At 55.9% G+C, this 15,952-nt stretch overlaps 1 protein-coding gene across 1 annotated transcript; it reads left to right on the top strand.

Moving 5' to 3' along the window:
- On the top strand, positions 2,367-13,737 carry TRIM72 (tripartite motif containing 72). The gene is made up of 7 exons (XM_003124494.5): positions 2,367-2,613; positions 3,063-3,459; positions 7,286-7,381; positions 7,493-7,723; positions 7,904-7,926; positions 9,418-9,536; positions 10,686-13,737. The coding sequence occupies exons 2-7, from the start codon at positions 3,070-3,072 to the stop codon at positions 11,261-11,263; spliced, it is 1,437 nt and encodes a 478-aa protein (XP_003124542.3). The 5' UTR covers positions 2,367-2,613; positions 3,063-3,069; the 3' UTR covers positions 11,264-13,737.

Genomic DNA, 15,952 nt, shown 5'->3' with positions numbered 1-15,952 from the left:
TGTCCTGGGCTCCCACTCCTAGTGACCAAAAATTTCAGCCCTAGGCTGGCAAGGGTGGGAGCTCCTGGTGAGATCCATATTCAGGATGTTGACTTTTTGTCTTTTTTTTTTACTTTCCTTTCCTAGGGCTGCTTCCCGTGGCATATGGAGGTGCCCAGGCTAGAGGTTGAATCGGAGTTGTAGACCCCGACCTACGTCAGAGCCACAGCAACACGGAATCCGAGCCGCGTCTGTGCCCTACACCACAGCTCACGGCAAGGCCGGATCCTTAGCCCACTGAGCAAGGCCATGGATTGAACCCACCACCTCATGGTTCCTAGTTGGATTCATTAACCACTGTGCCACGACGGGAACTCCAGGATGTTGACTTTTTGAGCCTAAGTGAAGTGGCTCATGGTTTTAGGGACCAGCTCCAGATGTGCTCTCATCCCCATCTGCCTCCTGTTTGGGGAAGGGGAACTTCCCTGGATTTCTCGGGGTTGCTTCTGGTAAGGCTGAACCTTTCACCAGAGCCGTCACCTCCTTCGACATCAGAGAGTCTGCACTGGTGTGAAACCATATAAATGTAAAAAGTGATGTAAGAGGTTTTATTAAACACCAGAGAGTTGATACTGGAAAGATACTCAGTTGAGGTAAAACATGCGGGAAAATATTTAATCAAAGATCAAATCTAGGAGTTCCTGTCATGGCACAGCGAAACAAATCCGACCAGGCACCATGAGGTGCGGGTTCGATCCCTGGCCTTGCTCAGTGGGTTAAGGATCCGGCGTTGCCCTGAGCTGTGGTGTAGGTCGCACACGCAGCTTGGATCTGGTGTTGCTGTGGCTGTGGTGTAGGCCGGCAGCTACAGCTCCGATTAGACCCCTAGCCTGGGAACTTCCATGTGCCATGGGTGTGGCCCTAAGGAGCAAAAAAAAGAAAAAAAAAATCTAAATTCATATCAGGGATGGAGTTCCCATTGTGGTGAAACAGGATCAGTTGGTCGCAGCTTTGACCCCTGGCCAGGCACCGTAGGTTAAGGATCTGGCTTTGCCACAGCTGTGAACATGGTTTTATGTGTAACTAGTTTGCAAGAAGGTCAAATTCTATGTGAGACTCAGCTCCTAAGATTTTTCGAATAACCAGGAGAATTAAATCTGTAGTTCATTTATATAGTTAATTGCCGTGATCCAAAAGAGTAATTAAACTTCTCTTATCTCTTCCTGAGAGGCCTAAGTGAGTATAGCCTGAACGAAGTTCCTAGGTCAAGCCCCCAAGGTGCCAGGAAGCCCGGAGCAGCCTCCTAAGCAGGCCAGCATGCAACATGCAGGAACTTTGAGCATTCAAGAAGGAATGAGCCCTAGAACTCGGAGACAAATCATAAAAGTGGAGGCTAGGACCCATCTGGCTCCTGGCGAGATTTATTTACTTCCCCAAATGCTGGAGTAAGAAGACCTTGGAGTTGCCATTGTGGCTCAATGGTAATGAACCTGACTGGTATCCATGAGGGTTGCAGGTTCGATCCCTGGCCTCAGTGGGTTAAGTATCTGGTGTTGACCTGAGCTCAGGATACCAGTCAGGTGCTAAACATTATGGAGAAAAAGAAAGCGGGATAGAGGTGTGAGATTTCAAATCAGGGAGTTAGGAAAAGCCTTGCTGAGAAAAGTGACATGGGGTGGAGATCTGAGGGAGGAAAGGGAGCAGGCACACAAGGTACAAGTTCCAGGCAGAGGGGACCGAAGGTGCCAAAAGCCAAGGCCGGAGTGGGGGGATGGGAGGTGAAGGAGTGAATGGAGTATGAGGACTTTTGGTTTTTTGTTTGTTTGTTTTTTTCTTTTCTTTTTCTTTTTTTTTTTTTTTTTTGCCATTTCTTAGGCTGCTCATGTGGCATATGGAGGTTCCCAGGCTAGGGGTTGAATCAGAACTGTAGCCACCAGCCTACACCACAGCCACAGCAACTCGGGATCTGAGCTGCATCTGCGACCTGCACCACAGCTCACGGGAACACCAGATCCTGAACCCACTGAGCAAGGCCAGGGATTGAACCTGTGTCCTCATGTATACTAGTTGGGTTCATTATGCTGAACTACGATGGGAATTCCTTGGAGAGCCTTAAGCTTGGGGAATATGTGGGTGACAAGGTGGGGAAGGGGCCAGAGGCAGGGACGGGAGTGTGGGGGAGAACTGAGAGTGAGGAGGTGGAAGAGAAAGGGGAGACGCCTTCCAATCTTGTTTCTGCCTTTTCCCTGTCTGTCTGCTGGCTCTGAGCTCTGGCTCCAGGCTGGGCAGGGGAAAGGGTAGCGGGATGGGCCAGGACAGGTGGCCTTGACATGTGATGCTTGTCGGATGACTGCTCAGTCTTCGCTTTTAGACTGGTTTTAGAAGGGTTTCCAGAAGTGATGGCAGGGGATGGGCAGGGCAGCTAAATATAGTCCTGGGGCCAGGGCTTGTGGGAGGGCCTGTCTACTACTCACTGTGTGCCCATCACCCGTGGTGTCCCTTGTCCTGGCTCTGAGCTTGCTGCTTGCCTCTCGTCTGTCTTCAGATACAGTTCTGACCACCCCCTGCGGTTTGGCCTGACCTTGACTGGGCCTTTGGGGAGTCTCTTTTTGCCCAGCGTCTCCAACCAGACCTGTGAGTCCTGTGGGTCCTGTGGGCCTAGGAATGGGTGGCGGGGGGTGGGGGTGGGGGGTGGGGTGGGGGACGGGAGGGCTTCAGGTCCTGGAGAAGTGAGACGGAGGTAGGGGATAGAGGCCCTGGAGAATCTGGGGTTGGGGCTCAGGCCTGGGGCTAGCTCAGGAGAAGGACAGGTGAAACCATTTGCGACCCAGCCTTGGGTTTAGGAATTGGGCTTGGGACCAGGCCCCTGAGAGGGGCTATTTGGGGGGCTCCGACTGAGAACGGCAGTTGAGGCTGCCTGTGGGACAGAGAGAGTCCCCTACCCCCTTTGGCCAGAACTGGAGTTTCTTCCTGTGTGATATGAGAGGCCTTTATAGGCAGGGTCTCCTCCCTGCCGGGCTGGGCCAGGCAGGGCCGGATCGAGGCCCCCCTTAGCCTCCCTGACTGGCCTCTCCTCTCCCCAGGCCTGCCATGTCAGCTGCGCCCGGCCTCCTGCACCAGGAGCTGTCCTGTCCGCTGTGCCTGCAGCTGTTCGATGCGCCGGTGACGGCTGAGTGCGGCCACAGCTTCTGCCGCGCCTGCCTGGGCCGCGTGGCAGGGGAGCCAGCCGCGGATGGCACGGTGCTCTGCCCCAGCTGCCAGGTACCCACGCGGCCGCAGGCGCTCAGCACCAACCAGCAGCTGGCGCGCCTGGTGGAGGGGCTGGCGCAGGTGCCGCAGGGCCACTGCGAGGAGCACCTAGACCCGCTCAGCATCTACTGCGAGCAGGACCGCGTGCTCGTGTGCGGCGTCTGCGCCTCGCTGGGTTCGCACCGCGGCCACCGCCTGCTGCCCGCCGCCGAAGCCCATGCGCGCCTTAAGGTGCGGGTCCTGGAGGGTGGGTTTGGGTGGGATCGCTGGAACGGTCGGGGCCGATCCTGGGCCCGGCTGATCTGGAGGTCGCTGCCACCACTTGGCCTCTGAACTTCAGGGCCCAGAGCGCCTGGAGTTGTGGGGGACGCGGGCGGGGCGGCTAGGGGAAGGGGACCTGGGGAGCTGAAGGCGGGGCCTGAAGGAGAACTCAGCCTTGAAGAGATTGGAGACAGGCCTTAGAGGGGCAGGTGCGGTCGCTGGAGCACGCCCGGAGATGCGGGGGCACAACTGCAGAGCAGGACTGTGGAGGACTGAGCCGGTGCCTGCGCATGCTCGGCTGCAGGGCTCAGGCCCAGATAAGAGGGGCGGGGCTGCCTGGGGCTCCCCAACTCCCCGCTCCTGCCCACCAACACTCGGACCAGCTGCTTGGCAGGGGATTGCATGGGCCTGTCAACCCTGTCACCAGATGGAGCCTAACCCAAGGGGGCCTGGGGGGGCCAAGGCACGCCTGGGCACGCACCTCTGTGCGTACGCCCTGGTTGGCACCGAGACCCAAGTCCAGGCTGTTTTTTTTTTTTTTTTTTGGTCTTTTTTGTCTTTTTGTCTGTTGTTGTTGTTGTTGCTGTTGTTGCTATTTCTTGGGCCACTCCCGCGGCATATGGAGGTTCCCAGGCTAGGGGTTGAATCGGAGCTGTAGCCACCGGCCTACGCCAGAGCCACAGCAACGCGGGATCCGAGCCGCGTCTGCGACCTCCACCACAGCTCACGGCAACGCCGGATCGTTAACCCACTGAGCAAGGGCAGGGACCGAACCCGCAACCTCATGGTTCCTAGTCGGATTCGTTAACCACTGCGCCACGACGGGAACTCCCCAGGCTGTTTTTGTGGTTGGAGCTGGAAGTTCTAAACGCCTCCAGAGCCCACACACAGTTGTGCGCACCCGCAGCTTTGTGATCCCCACGGGTGCCCAGCAAAGACACCTAAACACTGGCAAATGGAGCCGTAGGCCCATACTGGCTTCAGCTGTCATGCATGTGGCTCATCACAGTCACAGCTAAGGGAGGGTATGTGTCTGCACGGGCTGAAAGAGGTCTGTCATGAAGCATTTGTAGGGTTGTTGGAAAAATACACAACAGGTGCGGGGGCGGGAGGAGGCAGGGTTTGGTGGCATGCAGCAGTCCTCTGTCTGTGGTCTCTGCCATGAAGCTGCAATTATCTTCTCGAGGCTGCTGTTGGGATGGGGGTGGCCATTTCTGCAGGTAATCTTTGTGCACAGACATCAGCATTGCATGGCACTTCTCCTTGGCCCCCAGACTCCTAGGAAGTGGAGATCCCTGTCCTTAGGCTGGTATTCGAGGTCCCCAGACTCCTACTAGAGGAGCCCAACCTTACCAGTCTCCCTGCTCTGCCCTTGTCCAGTCCAGTCCGGTGCTGGCTGGGGGTCTCCTAGTCCAGGGAGGTGTTTCCTCCTCCTGGGAGTCCTCTGCACTCAGGCTCACATCTGCTGATAACCTCAGAACTCCCAGCATTGTCCATCTTTATCTGTGAAGAGAGAATGGAGTCCCTGAAATGGAACTGGGCAGGGGGTGGCCCGGGAGTCTCGAGTAGCTGGGTAGGGTCTGCATCAGCCCCACCCTGAAGGAAGGGGCTAGTGGAGTTCTGAAGGGGTATCCCTGGGAGGAGCCCGAAGGAGGAGGCCGGCAGGGAGTCTGGAGCAGCAGTGGGTGCCTGGGTCCTTGGCGAGGAAGGGGGGCTGGATCCAGAGACCATGTGCCAAGACTCAAGAACGGTTGAATGGGAGTTCCTGTTGTGGCTCAGTGTTAATGACCCAACTAGTATCCATGAGCATGTGGATTCGATCCCAGGCCTTGCTCACTGGGTTAAGGATCTGGTGGTTGCTCTGAGCTGCAGTGTTGGTTGCAGACGCGGCTCAGATCCCATGTGGCTGTGGCTGTGGCTGGCCGCTGCAGCTCTGATTTGATCCCTAGCCTGGGAACCTTCATATGCCAAGGGTGCAGCCCTAAAAAGAAAAAAAAAAAAAAAGAGTGGTTGAATGTCTCCCATGCTGCGTCCCCCGTTGTGCCCTCGCAGTAGGAGACCAGCCTGTCTCCAAGATTGGCCTCGCAGGGCACTGAGCACCGCTCCCCCTCCCTCCACTGTGGGGGTTCCAACGGCCTTCGCACAGCCAGGATGGTGTCGTGCTTGGTCCCCGTGGCTCAGTCCTGTCACCCATGACCTTCGGAGGGTTGAGAACAGCCTGCAGCAGGAGGGGCTGTAGCCCCAGAGGACGTCCTGGGAGGAGACTGACCTGGCTGCTGGCCACCAGCGCCCACAGTCTGATTCTGTGGCTCCTGCCAGTGGGGGGGTACTCATCAGCAAACAGTGCCTAGAGGGTCTCCTAGTGTCCTCTAGGGGGAGGTGGGGGGTGACTGTTCCCATTCTGTGGAAGAGGAAAAGTGTTGAAAGCCATGGAGGCAGGAATGGACTGATTTGATTCCAGAGCTGGCACCTCCCAGCAAACAGTGGCTTTGGCTAGTGGTCTTTCTTTTTCTTTCTTTCTTTTTTTCTTTTTAAGACCACACCTGCGGCACATGGGCGTTCCCAGGCTGGGGGTTGATTCGGAGCTGCCGGCGTACACCACAGCCACAGAATGCGGGATCTGAGCTGCGTCTGTGACCTACAGACCATGGCTCATGGCAACACCGGCTCCTTAACCCACTGAGCAGGACCAGGGATTGAACCCGAGTCCTCATGGATACGAATTATGTTCGTTACCACTGAGCCACAATGGGAACACCCTGGCTAGTGGTATTAGGAACTCCTTGCCACTGGCATTTCGGGAGTCACAACGGGACAGACCTAGAGTAGGAGCTGGCCCACAGATATATTTGGTTCCTCCCTGCAGAAGACACTTTTGTTTAATCGCCTACCCCCAGAACCCACTGGTATACAGGGAGGCCAATTAGGGTATTTTGCTAAGGTTCAGCTTTTAGGGTGAAATAAGAGGAGGCTGCCTTTCTTCTTCTTCTTCTTCTTTTTTTTTTTTTTTTTTTGCCACCCCACAGCATATGGAGCTCCCAGGCCAGGGATCAGATCTGAGCAGCAGCCTTGAACGAAGTCACAGCTGTGGCAACGCCAGATCCTTAACCCCTGTGCCAGGCCGGGGATCGAACCTGAGTTCCAGTGCTCCCAAGATCCTGCTTATCCCATTGTACCACAGTGGGAACTCCTGCCTTTTTTCTTTATACATCCTACCATCGCCTCTGACACCTGCTGTGTGCCAAGCCCTTAGCACTCCAGGGGAGGAGACCAAACCGCATTTAAAATCGTCATCCTCACAGCGACCTCTGCTGGCGGCACTGTCTGCTGAGGGGATAGAATCAGGGCAGGCAAGGCCAGGATGGACTTGGCAGCCACTGGGAGGAGGAGGCATCTATGCATCAGAACCAGTACTGGCAAGGGCTGGAGACCAGCAGATGCGTTTGGGGAATGGCAGGGTGCCAGTCTGGCTGGAAGAGGAGCTGGCACTGAAGCTGAGCCAGAGGGGACAGGTTAAGGCGGAGAGGTATGGCTTTGGTGGGAGAGGTGGGCTGCAACATCGCTTTTTTTTTTTTTCTTTTTTAGGGCCGCACCTGCAGCATATGGAGATTCCCAGGCTAGGGGTCCAACTGGAGCTACAGCTGCCAGCCTACACCACAGCTACAGCAACGCAGGATCCTTAACCCACTGAGCAAGGCCAGGGATCAAACCCGCAACCTCCTGGTTCCTAGTCGGATTTGTTTCTGCTGTGCCACGACGGGAACTCCTGCAACATCACTTTATGCCTCACCCCCAGACGCAGCTCCCGCAGCAGAAGCTGCAGCTGCAGGAGGCGTGTATGCGGAAGGAGAAGAGCGTGGGTGTGCTGGAGCAACAACTGGTGGAAGTGGAGGTGAGGGGCTTGGGGCGGCAGAGTGGGGGGTGGGGGTGGGGAGGCCTGGTGTGTGTGTGGGTCCAGGCTGGGGGTCCCCAGCCAAATGCTTTTGCCTGTCTTCCCCCTCAGGAGACGGTGCGTCAGTTCCGGGGGGCAGTGGGGGAGCAGCTGGGCAAGATGCGGTTGTTCCTGGCTGCACTGGAGGGCTCCTTGGACCGAGAAGCAGAGCGTGTGCGGGGTGAGGCGGGGGTCGCCTTGCGGAGGGAGCTGGGGAGCCTGAAGTCTTACTTGGAGCAGCTGCGGCAGATGGAGAAGGTGCTGGAGGAGGTGGCAGACAAGCCCCAGACCGAGTTCCTCATGGTGAGCATTGGATGGCTTTCCTCTCTGCCCCGCAGCCAGGGTTCAGGCCCCTGAGACCTCGTTCCATTGTCACTTTGTCTCTGAGGTCCAGGGACCAGGCACCAGGCACAGAGGAGGGGTGCGCCCCACCCCTGTCCCCAAAGCCTACCTCATCTCCATTCTCTTCTTCTCTCTTTCCAGAAATACTGCCTGGTGACCAGCAGGTGAGATCAGCCTGGCCCTGCCCCTTTCCCACCTTGTCCTTGTCTGCCAGGGATGCTGGCTGGCTCACCCTCTGCTCCCATTCCGTCTTCTGGGATCCCCTAGATGTGGACATACGAACGAACTGACTTGTCCTTCTCCAAAGGGGCCTCGCAGACTGGTGCTGGCAGCAGCCATGGGCAGAGACACAGGCATCCTTCAGTGCTGCTGTGGTGGGGGGGCAGGGTCGCCGTCCAGAGGGGTGTGCATTAGAGCTGGATGCTGAAGGAATGAGCAGAAGTTGGCCAGGTGAAGAGCTGGTGGAGGGAGTTCCGTCGTGGCTCAGCAGTTAACAAACCTGACTAGATTCCAAGAGGATGTGGGTTCAATCCCTTGCCTCGCTCAATGGGTTAAGGATCTGGTGTTGCCTTGAGCTGTAGTGTAGGTCACAGATTCGGTTCAGATCCCATGTTGCTGTGGCTGTGGTGAAGGCTGGCAGCTGTAGCTCTGATTCGACCCCTAGCCTGGGAGCCTCCATATGCCTTGGGTGTAGCCCTAAAAACACACACAACCGCCCCCCCCCAAAAAAAAAAACCCAGAGTTGGTGGAAGAGCATTGCAGGCAGAGGGACCAGCAAGGGCAAAGGGTGCTAAGAGGGAGGGAAGGGGGAAGCTGCTGGGGCAGGAGGGGCCGCACTGTGCAGGGCGCAGGAGCTGGACTTTAAAGCAACTGATGGCTTTGAAAAAAATCCTGGTAAGGAGTTCCCGTTGTGGCTGAGCAGGTTAAGAACCCAACTAGTGGAGTACCTGCTGTGGTGCAACAGAATTGGTGGCATCTTGGGAGCACTAGGATTCAATCCCTGGCCTGGCACAGTGGGTCTTTAAGGATCCCACACTGCTGCAGCTGTGGTTCGGGTCTCAACTGCAGCTTGGATCTGATCACCGGCCCGGGAATTCTGAAAAAACAAACAAAAACCTGACTAGTATCCTTGAGGATGCAGGTTTAATTCCTGGCCTTGCTCAGTAGGTTAATTAAGGATCCGGTGTTTCCACAAGCTGTAGCGTAGGTCGCAGAGGTGACTTAGACCTGGTGTGGCTGTGGTTGTGGCATAGGCTGGCAGCTGCAGCTCCAATTAGACCCCGTGCCTGGGAATGTCCATATGATATAGGTGTGGCCCTAAAAAGATAGAAGAAAAAAATTCTGATACAATACACATAACATGAAAATGACCATTTTAGCCATTTGTTTGTGTACATTTTCAGTCCAGTGGCATTAAGTACCTTCACGTGGTTGTGCAACCATCACTACCATCCAGCTCTGCAATTTTTTCATCTTCCCCAACTGAACTGCCCACAGAGGAGTTTTAAGCCAGGGTGGGATGCGGGGGAGAGCCTAGGTCTCCACCACAGCCCCTGTCCTCCTCGCGCCTGGTTACTGTGGCTTGCCCTCCCCTTCCTCCCTCCCTCCCTCCTCCAGGAAGTCCTTTCACCTCCCCCCACCTCCCCACCCCCCAGGCTGCAGAAGATCCTGGCAGAGTCGCCCCCACCTGCCCGCCTGGACATTCAGCTGCCTGTCATCTCAGACGACTTCAAATTCCAGGTGTGGAGAAAGATGTTCCGGGCCCTGATGCCAGGTACTGGGAGGGGCTCCCTCTGGGTTTGTGTGTGTAACTGTGTGGTTGGTGGGAGCCCCCCCTCCAGGGGTGCCCCCATCCCCTCTGGTCATCCAAGAAGGTGCCCATGGCGCCCTTCCCTCGGGGTTTCCCTGCACCTTGTAACCTGTGCTCAGAGAAGGGCCTTGGAGGGCGTGGGGTTTCAGATGGGTGACTGACAGGGAGAGAACACTGCTTACTGGAAGGCTGCCGCTGCCGTTGGCCCAGAGGAGGCTTGAGCCTTGGCCTGTCCCTGCCCCTGCTGGATGGTGATGATAATCCCTGCTAACTGGGGGCTGAGGACCTGCAGAGCTGGAACCCTGGAGTCAGACACTGACTCTGGCCTGTGGCTGGGGAAGCCCAGGGGCTCAGCCTCCTCTGCTCAAGAGCTAGAGCATGGAGTTCCCATTGTGGCTCAGGAGGTTACGAACCTGCTAGTATCCATGAGGATGTGGTTTGATCCCTGGCCTCGCTCAGTGGGTTAAGGATCCCATGTTGCTGTGAGCTGTGGTGTAGGTCACAGATGCAGCTCGGGTCTGGGGTGGCTGTGGCTGTGGCTGTGGCTGTGGAGGGTAGCTGCAGCTCTGATTCTACCCCTAGCCTCGGACGCGGTCCTAAAAAGCAACAACAACAATAACAAAAAAGGTAGAGCATGTTGGAGCTACAGTTGGGGGCGCTCTAGGGGACACACACACACACACACACACACACACACACACACACGGCTGGTGCAGCCCCCATTGGTGGGAATGGAGGGTCCTCTGTTTCATCCAAGACAAAACTAGAGCCCAGAGACCGGGTCAAGACCGATGGAGGTGAGGGAGGAGCTGGCCCAGTACCAGGCTTCCTGACTGTCCCCTGCGCTGGGGACTTAGATGGCAAGTGACATGCCTGGTATGGACTACATCCTCCCCCCAACCCTGGAAGGAGGCAATGACGGCCTCATTTTACAGCTGAACAAACAGAAGCCCAGAGAGGTCAGCTCGGTGGCCCAAGCCAGGAAGCAGAGAGGGGCTCACCTCCCAGAGGTGCTGCGAGGATCAGAGGAGGCAAAGCGGGTCCACAGAGGGGGGCGGGAGAAGGCGCGCGGGAGCCAAGCCCTCGGCGGCGAGACCCTCCTCCCTCCCACAGCGATGCAGGAGCTGACCTTTGACCCCAGCACGGCCCACCCGAGCCTGGTGCTGTCGGCCTCGGGCCGCCGCGTGGAGTGCTCGGAGCAGAAGGCGCCGCCGGCCGGAGAGGACCCGCGCCAGTTCGACAAGGCGGTGGCGGTGGTGACGCACCAGCTGCTGTCGGAAGGCGAGCACTACTGGGAGGTGGAGGTGGGCGACAAGCCACGCTGGGCGCTGGGCGTGATCGGGGCCCAGGCCGGTCGCCGCGGCCGGCTGCACGCCGTGCCCTCGCAGGGCCTCTGGCTGCTCGGGCTGCGCGAGGGCAAGATCCTGGAGGCTCACGTCGAGGCCAAGGAGCCGCGCGCCCTGCGCACCCCGGAGAGGCGGCCGTCGCGCATCGGGATCTACCTGAGCTTCGCGGATGGCGTCCTCTCGTTCTACGACGCCAGCGACGCCGACGCGCTGGAGCTGCTCTTCGCCTTCCACGAACGCCTGCCGGGCCCCGTGTACCCCTTCTTCGACGTGTGCTGGCACGACAAGGGCAAGAACGCTCAGCCGCTCCTGCTGGTGGGGCCCGACAGCGGCGGGGAGGCCTGAGCTGCCCGCTGGGGTTTGGGAGGGGTGCAGGGTCCTGCTGGTCTGGAAGGAGACAGGTGGGGTGGGGTTGTGGGGCGCGGGGAGTGAAGGCAGGGCCAAGGGGGTTGGGGACAGGGGACTCCCAGCGCGCTGAGAAGTTGGGGGTTGGCACAATAGGGGACTGCCTGCCAGGGGTTGGGGTGGTAGTGGGAAGGGAGACCTCAAGTTAGGTCCAGGGGGAAACTCCACTTTGGGAACCAGGAGTCTTGAGGGTTCTGGGAGGAAACAGGTTGAGGGAGGGAGAGGAAAGGGGGCTTGGGGAGGAGCCCCTGCAGCCTCACACTGCCCTCCTGCCTCAGGGGCCTCAGGGCAGGGTCCAGAGCAAAAGGCCTTCCACTTGGTGGTTTCCCACCTTGAGCATGCATCAAAACCACCTTTTCAGGAGTTCCCACTGTGGCTCAGTGGTAATGAACCTGACTACTTTCCAAGAGCACATGGGTTTGATCCCTGGTCTCACTCTGTGGGTTAAGGATCCAGTGTTGCTGTGAGCTGTGGTGTAGGTTGCAGATGCGGCTCAGATCTGGCATTGCTGTGGCTCTGGTATACGCCGGCAGCTGTAGCTCTGATTCGACCCCTAGTCTGGGAACCTCCATATGCTGTGGGTGCAGCCCTAAAAAGACAAAAAGCAAAAACAAAACAAACCACCTTTTCATGAGTTTCCACTGGGACTCAGAGAGTCAGTATCCATGAGGATGTGGGTTTAATCCCTGGCCTCGCTCAGTGGGTTAAGGATCCAGCATTGCCACAAGCCGAGGCTCAGATCCTGTGTTGCTATGGCTGTGGCCTAGGCAGGCAGTTGCAGCTCCGATTTGACCCCTAGCCTGGGAAGTTCCATATGCCACCGGTGCAGCCCAAAAAAGAAAGAAAGAAACAAACCCCCCCACTTTTTTAGGGAGTTCCCTAGTGGCTCAGCTGATTAAGGATCCAGCATTGTCATTGCTGTGGTGTGAGGATTCGATCCCTGTCCTGAGAACTTCTGCGTGCCCAAAATAACAATGAAACGCCTTTTCAGAGCACCTAGCAGAGTCTTGTTAAAGCACAAATTTCTGGAGTTCCCACTGTGGCTCAGTGGTTAATGAACCTGACTAGGAACCATGGGGTTACGGGTTCGATCCCTGGCCTTGTTCAGGGGGTTAAGGATCTGGCGTTGCCATGAGCTGTGGTATAGGTCTCAGACACGGCTTGGATCCTATGTTGCTGTGCCTGTGGTGCAGGCCGGTGGCTATAGCTCTGATTGGACCCCTAGCCTGGGAACCTCCATATGCTTCAGGTGTGGCCCTAGAAAAGACTAAAAAAAAAAACAAAAAAACCCACAGATTTCTGGGTTTCTGGTTTGGTAGGTGGGGGGCAGGCCAAAAATGAGCCTTTCTAACAAATTTCCGGGTGATGCTGATGCTGCAGGTCACAAGCAGGATCCCACCTGAAGCACTGCTAACTTAGCCATCCTCATTCAGTCAGCTGTCTGTTACAGAGATTCAGTTATCATATGGCATAGAAAGCCCCCAATGTCTTCCTCCACACAAGGGCATTTAAACTGCTTACGCTGTGTGAATAAACTCACTCCTAACATACTGTGCTTTGCCTCCGAGGATGTTTATTGACTCTCTGAAGTCGAGGAAAAGGAGTTCCCATCTTGGCTCAGTGGAAAGAAGTCCGACTAGGAATCATGAGGTCACGGGTTCTACCCCTGGCCTCGATCAGTGGGTTAAGGATCTGGTATTGCCATGAGCTGTGGTGTAGCTTGCAGATGAGGCTTGGATCCCGCCTTGCTGTGGCTGTGGTGTAGGCTGGCAGCTGTAGCTCCGATTAGACCCCTAGCCTGGGAACCTCCATGTGCAGGGGGTGCGGCCCTAAAAAGACAAAAGACAATAAAATAAAATAGAAGTGGAGGGAAACCCACAACTGCCAACAAAGAGATGACTGCCCTTTCCTGGGCCCTCGTGGAGAAGAGAAGGCCCCACCTCATCATCACCTCCTCCTGAGTTGTCTCCTCAAGACCCCAATTTTTTTTTTTTAAGCTCAAAGGCCCATGTCTTGGGCTCTGGAGAAACTATTGAGGCCAAGAGTGAGGGACCCTCTTCCCTGGAGGGGGAGGCTTTTGAGGATCCAGGCAGGTGGGACAGGCTGCCCTTCCCTAAGGGGAAATGAAGGCCTGGGTCCATTCGCTGTCACCAGTGCTGATGTGTGAGAGGACCTGGGGCCCCTGGCCACAGATGCCATTGTGGGAATTTTCTTGGAAGGTTGTGGGCAGGTAAGAAAGGCTGTGAGGTCTGGCTTGGGGTGCACTCCTGGCTGTGCTTCTTGGGAAGGCCTGGCTCTGGGACCCAGGGGAAAATAATTTGAAAATCTCTTACATGCTAGAAAATCAAAATAGCAAGTAAAAGGATTCTTTGGTTGTAAAATCCAGCAGTGTTAATAAAAAAGTTATATTCTGACTCCTTCCTCATGAAATCTGCAAAGAGAGGCGTGACCTATAGCCGGGCAGTAACCTCTCATTGCCCATTCAGCCTTCAGTCTGGACCTCTCAAATCTTGCTAAAAACCCAAATGTGGTCACATGATTCAGTTGCTCAAAACTCTCCAAGGCTCCTAGTGGGCTGCATGAGGAAGCCCCAAATCTCTGGCACAGCATCATCTTTGCCTCTTGTACACATATGTCTACACTCTGGCCCCGCACCCCCCACATCACACCCCTCAGCGCCAGGAATGGCTTTCCCTCTGTTAGGAACCCACAAGGCCAAGTGAGTAACAGGAGAGATGTATTAAGGCATCCGGGAGTTCCTGTTGTGGCTCAGTGGTTAACGAATCTGACTAGGAACCATGAGGTTGTGGGTTCGACCCCTGGCCTCGCTCAGTGGGTTAAGGATCCGGCGTTGCTGTGGCTCTGGTGTAGGCTGGCGGCTATAGCTCCGATTTGACCCCTAGCCTGGGAACTTCCATATGCCAAGGGAGCGGCCCAAGAAATGGCAAAGACAAAAACAAAAACAAAAAGGCATCCGAAACTGATGGGCTGAGCTCTGGGTGGCATCAGCCGTGATTATGAGGAAGCATCTTGCTTACAAAGGGCTGGTGGCAGGAAAACCGTGGAGGGAACAGTGTGGGGGGAGGGGGGTGGCAAAGGAGCATGTGTTTCCGTCCCTGTCCAGCTTAGTGTTGTAACCGCCCTGCCAAAGTCAGGGATTGACGTAAGCAGGCACGGAGGTCAATCCTTGGTCAGAGACTCCTCGTATAGTGACTTCTTGTTTGTTTGTTTTTTTTTGCTTCTTGGGGCTGTACCTTCGGCATATGGAGGTTCCCAGGTTAGGGGTCCAATCGGAGCTACAGCCACCGGCATACACCACAGCTCACAGCAACCCCGGATCCTTAACCCACTAAGCGAGGCCAGGGATTGAACTCGCATCCTCATGGATCCTAGTCGGGTTTGTTAACCACTAAGGCACGAAAGGAAATCCTATATAGCGACTTTCTGTATGTTCTAGTGATAGGGATGGAGTAGGACTGATACACAGGTAGGTGTAGAAGTCCCAGTAGAGACCACAGATAGAGAGGAAACCTAGGGAACTTTGGGAGACAACTGTAAGTTACCAGTGGCTCAAGAAAGCCATCAGAATCAGCCGGCTTTCTTAACTAGTGGAGACTCGCCTCAGGTCATGGGGTGGGGGGGAATGGGGGGGAGGCCTGCATTCAGGTTCAGATCCAGGGCAGGAGTTTAAGGATCACCCTTCTGCTGATTTGAATAAGCATCTAGACAGTCCTGGTTTGACCTTTTAGGGTCAAATGCTCTCTTACTGGATACCAAGGAGGAGCTACTACTCGAAGAAAGAGGAAGAGGCGGTCTTTTCCCACCCCCACTCCCCTTGGATGATAAAACTGTAGCCCACCTAATCCTCAGGCCAGCGCCTCCTTGCCTGCCTGCTTGCATTATTAAAGGGTCTATCTTAATACATCTATTTCTTCTCTTTTTTAGGGCTGCACTTGTGGCATATGGAAGTTCCCAGGCTAGGGGTTGAATCAGAGCTACAGCTGCCAGCCTATACCACAGCCACAGCAACGCCGGATCCTTAACCCACTGAGTGAGGCCAGGGATCGAACCTTCATCCTCATGGTTCCTAGTCGGGTTTGTTAACTGCTGAACAATAAAGGGAATTCCCAATAAATCTATTTCCTGCCCCTCACTTTGGCTCTCGCTGAATTCCTTCTGTGCTGAGGCACAAAGAACCTGAACCTCAGTAAGTCCAGACACTGGGTAAATGAAAAACTGTGGGTTCAAGTCCCAGCCTGGGTTCTGGCCAGCTTCAAGTCATAAATGCTGTCAGTTTCACTTGTCCGTGTTCAACTTGAAAAGCCACATCCATGTCCCCCCCACCCCAGGAACCAATCAACCTCCCTGACTCATCCTGCAAGACTCTGCTGAAACATCACACTGCTTCTCTCTCGACTCCAGCACCTTCTTACATCGACAAACCACTGCCCTGAATCCCCGGCACAGGTGTCTGCAGAGGGCTGCTTGTGCCCAAGACCCCCCCAACCCCTTCTGGGGAAACTCGTGCTCTGAGAAGCAGATGCCAAGGCAGGACTGACTGTGCTGGGATTGTTTCGAGGGAGGAGGCTTGTGAGAGAGAAAATGCAGCCGTCAGATTGTGAGGTCCAT

Source organism: Sus scrofa, chromosome 3 (genome assembly GCF_000003025.6).
Source record: "Sus scrofa isolate TJ Tabasco breed Duroc chromosome 3, Sscrofa11.1, whole genome shotgun sequence".
NCBI lineage: Eukaryota > Metazoa > Chordata > Mammalia > Artiodactyla > Suidae > Sus > Sus scrofa.
Note: the sequence above shows the minus strand (reverse complement) of the source record. Positions and strands in the feature narration are given on the sequence as shown.